The 5,476-nt window shown below is 44.7% G+C and overlaps 1 protein-coding gene across 1 annotated transcript; it reads left to right on the top strand.

The window, feature by feature from the left end:
* Positions 1-226: 226 nt before the first annotated feature.
* On the top strand, positions 227-1,910 carry junbb (JunB proto-oncogene, AP-1 transcription factor subunit b). The gene has a single exon (XM_034190193.1). The coding sequence runs from the start codon at positions 514-516 to the stop codon at positions 1,507-1,509; it is 996 nt and encodes a 331-aa protein (XP_034046084.1). The 5' UTR covers positions 227-513; the 3' UTR covers positions 1,510-1,910.
* Positions 1,911-5,476: the final 3,566 nt, after the last annotated feature.

The following is a 5,476-nucleotide window of genomic DNA, read 5'->3' as shown; positions in this document are numbered from 1 at the left end:
TTAAATCCAGGCGCGCTCCTCCTGTGTTTGTGACATGCGCTGCGCTCTGGTCGCTCCTCGGCGGCTCTTTCTTGCCTACAGGCTTGTTTACAGCAGCTGTTTCCCGGCATTAGCGTCATATGACGTCGTTTGAAACGGGCGTGGAAACTGGGGCCGCGTGGCCAATCACAGTGCGCACCGATCCTTGGCACCAAGCGTGCGCCCGCGTGTATATAAAGGGGCGCGGATCGCCCGCCTGAACACACCTCAGCAGGCACTAAGAGCGTCCAAAGATTTAAAGTTTTCCGACAGACACTGGACGAGACTTAAGTGAACTGAAACTGAAGGCAGATTTTTTTGTTTGGACGTTGGATTTTCACTGGAGTTATCCTTTATAGAAAAGAAAAAATATCCAACTTGCCTTTGGGACATTCGAGAGAAACGACGCGCCACGTTTGACGCGCGCGTTCTGCTGACACTGACATTTGTTGAGAGTTTCTATAAACAGCCGGTAAGCACACTTTTCCTGACTTTATGTCTACAAAGATGGAACAGCCTTTCTATCATGACGACTCTTTTCTGTCGGCTTACGGCCACTCAGATGCAGCAATACACGACTACAAACTGCTAAAGCAGAATATGAATTTGAACTTGACAGAACCTTATCGCAACCTGAAATCCCAGCTGAGACCCGAGACGGACCCGTACCAGGGGGGCCAGCAAGACGTGGGGTCCTTGAAGCTCGCATCCCCAGAGCTGGAGAGGCTCATCATCCAAAACAGTAACGGTGTGATCACCACTCCCACACCCGGTCAGTACTTCTACAACCGGAGCATCACCGATGAGCAGGAGGGCTTCGCCGAGGGCTTTGTAAAAGCCCTGGACGAGCTGCACAAGATGAACCAGATGCCTCCTCCAAACGTGTCGATCGGTGTCGGTGGAGTGACGACGTGTTCGCCGGCGGCCTCTAGCGTCTTCGGCTCCGCTTTGCAGCCCGAGCCTCCCATTTACACCACACTGAACGCATACTGCCCGAACACCAGCCTCTCTTCTTCCGCCTCCAGCTACCCCACGGCCACCATCAGCTACCTGCCGCCTCACCCGCAGAGCCACCCGCAGCAGAGCTCGACGCACGGCACCGCGCACCCGTTCCAGCACTCCCTCCCCGGATCAGGCCTCCATCCGCAGCGGCTGGTCGCTCTCAAAGAGGAGCCCCAGACCGTGCCGGATCTCCTCAGCAGCGACGGCTCCCCTCCGATGTCCCCGATCGACTTGGAGACCCAGGAGAGGATCAAAGCGGAGCGCAAACGGCTGAGGAACCGGTTAGCGGCGACCAAGTGCCGGAGGCGCAAGCTGGAGCGCATCGCCCGGCTGGAGGAGAAGGTGAAGGTGCTGAAGAGCGACAACGCGGGGCTCTCCAATACAGCGTCGGTGCTCCGGGACCAGGTGGCCCAGCTCAAACAGAAGGTCCTGACGCACGTCAGCAGCGGCTGTCAGCTGATGCTCACGAGCAAGTTGGAGGCGTTTTAAAGCGCAGAGACTTAAAGTGACTGAAAAGTGATAACACTGGAGTTGTGCGTGTGCAGCACTGGACTGTGACAGTAACACAGAGCTGTGTGTACTCTTAGGGTGAAAAGACTCTCTCAAATGGTACTTTCGGATGCTGGACACCTCAAAGGACCATTTAACCCTATAAAACATCCCAGCAGACACTGAGAAACACACCAAGTCTGGTTTACTAATTACAATATGGGAATGATTACTGTGTTTCTTTGTACTTTTACAATTGATAATGTTGTCATGCAATGCTGCATTTATTCATTGTGTAAATTATTTTGTTTGGTTGAGCCAAACTATAATGATGTCCAATGTTTACAATGTCTTTTTTTTTATTTGTGATGTGTATTTAAGTAAAGTGTCTTAAAAATGAAGTGCCTTTTTGTCTTTACTTCTCACAAACTAAAAACACCAGAGGAAAAAGTGGGGAAGAAAACAAAGGGTTTTGATGACATATTGAAAGCCAAATTCTTCTCACAATAAAATAATCTCCTTCCACTTCAAAATAAATAAATAAATAAAACCTCAATAACAATAAATAATAAAAATAGATTCCAGATAAATCAAATAAATAATCAAAAACATTAAAAAAAAGCCACAATCATGAACACGTCTCATTGGGAGAAAAAAATACATTCATAATTTTCAGGTTCAGTTCACTTTTAAAAGCAACAACAACAATAAAAGTGGTTGGTGGCTGCTATTTTTTTTAAATAAAAGAAATTGACACAAGATGCCCTAAATGTGAATGATGCAAATACTTTAAGGGAAATATTGCAGCACAATCATGCTAAACAAAGTGCTTCACATTACTTGCATACACAGAAAGTCTATATTTATATTTATTATATTTATTATTAGTGTTTGGTTGCTGTTTGTCTACCTGGATGTTAAGTGCAGAGCTTTACAATGACAATAGACCCTTTTTATTCTATTTACATATGAAAACCCATGTTTATCTTAATAAAACATCACATTTCTACAAACAAATCTCCAAAAAATAGCAAAAGGCACACAAATCCGCAATAAATTGAGCTTATGCATCGTTATCGTTGCAGGAAAAGGGCAGTTATTATCTCTAATGTGAGGAACACTTCCACAAACGCTATGGTTTCCGTGTTTTTACGCACAGTGCGTAGCTACGTAAACAGGCCTTTCCTATTTACGCACGGGGGTCTCCATATATGGGCATGTTGGTGAAAAGTTCGTCACAAGGGAGGATTTCTGGGAATCCCCGCCCAGGTCGAGCAAACTGGTTTCTTCACAGTAATCTTCCTCTGTGTCGATAATAAGGTTTCAAATATGCGTAAGGGAGGCAGAATTTCATTTTCTTATGCAACGCTGAAGCAAAGTGCAGCTTTGAAAGCTAAAAAAGAAAAGGTCAAATTGAAGAAACAAATTTTTAAACTTGTGCGACAATTTAAAAAAAATCGCACTACATTTCTCTTTTTTGGGGTGCGCGTAACCTTTAAGTGGCGCTCACTTGACAAAACGGAAAAAAGTTTAAAAGCATAAATGAAGGCTCGCACATGAGGGGAAGTGACAGCGGCTTCAGGAATGTCGGGGGCGTCGCAAGCTGCCACGCCGCTTGGCAGGAGCATGTAGGCGAGAGTGGGCGTCTGCGGAGCGCACACGAGCATCTGTGTGGATAGATGGAGCTGCCCGCTCCGCCAAGGACAACATTCTGGCGGGGACGCATCAGCGGCCAAATATGCGCTGCAGAATGGGCTTAATAAACGCGCCTGTTATAGGGAAAGTCCCTGCGCTAAAGTAGAGGAGAGTGAGTCAGTGAGCGCCCACTTAATGACCTGGCTCCTCTCCAGGGGTTTCCAAAGCTTTAGCCCAGACGCACGAACACACACGGACAGACCTTTTTTTTTTTTAACCCCCGCTTGGACTACTCCGACCCGAACGGTCAGTGCGTAAAATGGAGTTGTGTACGCGGAGGTCTCAGGAACAGGAGAGGGATTTCTGTCTGCGTAAACACGACAGTCGCTCTGTTTCCCACAAGAAACTCTAAAGAGAACCACTTCAGAAGAGGCTGCGGTTGTGCGCGCTCTCACCTCAGCTGTTTTGGAGAGGAAGGTATCAGCTTTCAGCCTAATTTCCATCAATAACAACGCCCCGTGATTTTTTTTTTTAATTTGACGTTTTTAATGTTTTTTCCACTTTTTGCCATGGAGGTGGAAACAGAACCAGGTTTACGACCACAAAAGTTCTAATTTTCTGACAAAAATAAACTTAAGGGGATGTACACGCTGTTGACCTCAGCGTTTTTGATTTATTCTGCAGCTTTGTGTGCGCAGAATCACCAGCTGCTCTGTATATATGACCACAAATCAAGTGAATGCTGTAAGAACGTCTATCCTGAGTACAGATTTAACACAAAATCTTTAAATGTCACGGCGGTGGGCTGATCTTCTCCATTTACTGCAGGCCTACTACACATTACAATGTGCGCACGCATCACCATCCAATGGAAGCCATGCTGGCACTCTGTCCGCCTCGGCCCACAACCCACACCGAGTGTCTGTGGGAACATCTGTGATGTGAACAGTGACGTACGAAGAGTTCTGGGTGGGTTTGATTTTCCTCTCCACGAGCCCCCTTCCCCTCCCACAGGCTCTCTCGCTCATTGCTTCTTTTTGATCTTCTGTTGTTATCGCAACAGCCATGAATATTCCTCCCACCAGCAGCCATCTGAACCTCTCACACAAACTGGAATGGAATTAAAAAAAATCTACAGTGCTCAAAACACAATAACACGCCTGTTTGGATGTAATTTGCGGTAGCTCCAAATATTTAATATGAAATGACAGCAGAATTATGTTTTTTAATGTGTTCAGGTCTTGTTGTTTTGTGTTCATAAACTATTACTATTAATATTAGCACCACGTGATCAGAAATGACAGAGGAAAATTTTACATTTTAATATTTGAGTGTGATGGTGGACAAGTGGTTAATGCGCTTGGTTTCAGTTCAGAAGGTTCCGGGTTCAAATCCCACCCCTGCCACATTTCTCCATGTAATGTAGAGTTGCGTCAGGAAGGGCAACTCAACATGCAGATCCACCTTTGCTGTGGCGACCCCAAGTGCAAACAAGGGAGCAGCCGAAGGGACTTACTTACAGTGTGATCAGTCACTTAACACGCGTGACACAGTTTGTAGGAGCATATTGCCATCTAGCGGTCATCGTTTGGAACAAAAGATATGACAAATTAATGAAGTAATCGCCAGCACTCAGCGGCATTATCACAATGTTTAAACGTGACTATGGTTGTAAAACAAAGTGGATTTACCCTTTAACACAATCTACATCACTCATCTCAAAATGAGGGCTCAGGGGCAAAGTGTGACCCTCAGATTAAATTACATTATTCATTTCATGTGGTTTATGTGCCTGCCAATATTTTTGTCTATTGTAATGCCAAATATAAACTGAGAAACACAATCAGTTGGGAGATAAATAAATCTCGTCCTGAATGGCAATATGTTGGGAATAAAAAGCATAGCTTTAGTCTTTATAGCATTCTGTGTTAATTTCTTGGCCTTGAGCCATTCACATTGAAATTGAAAATCATCTGACATTTTTACCTGAATCTCTGAAATGTGTTTTCCCAAGAAGAAAAAGTGCAGTGTCGTCTGCATAGAGTGTGACTTTGCTATGGCTGACAGAACCCATATATTTAAAAAAAAAAACAGGCAACTTTAAATTGATCCAAGTGGAAAAATAGGGAGTGAATTTGATAAAGCACCACCAGATTTATCTTTCTGACATCTGTTTGTAAAATAATCTTTGAAACATTAAAATTCAAACTTGTGAACACCTGTGACAACCAGCTTTTGTAGGAAGTTGCCTAGAACAGCTAAGTTTGGGGTTGTCAAAGTTAGACGGTCAAATTCCTAAATACATTCGTAATAACATACACTTACTTGACAA

Source organism: Thalassophryne amazonica, chromosome 16 (genome assembly GCF_902500255.1).
Source record: "Thalassophryne amazonica chromosome 16, fThaAma1.1, whole genome shotgun sequence".
Taxonomy (NCBI): domain Eukaryota; kingdom Metazoa; phylum Chordata; class Actinopteri; order Batrachoidiformes; family Batrachoididae; genus Thalassophryne; species Thalassophryne amazonica.
The sequence above is the reverse complement of the archived record's forward strand: the minus strand, read 5'-3'. Positions and strand labels throughout refer to the sequence as shown.

Excerpts from the sequence above, each read along its gene's own strand:
- junbb (XM_034190193.1), top strand. The coding sequence starts at position 514 with ATGTCTACAAAGATGGAACAGCCTTTCTATCATGACGACTCTTTTCTG.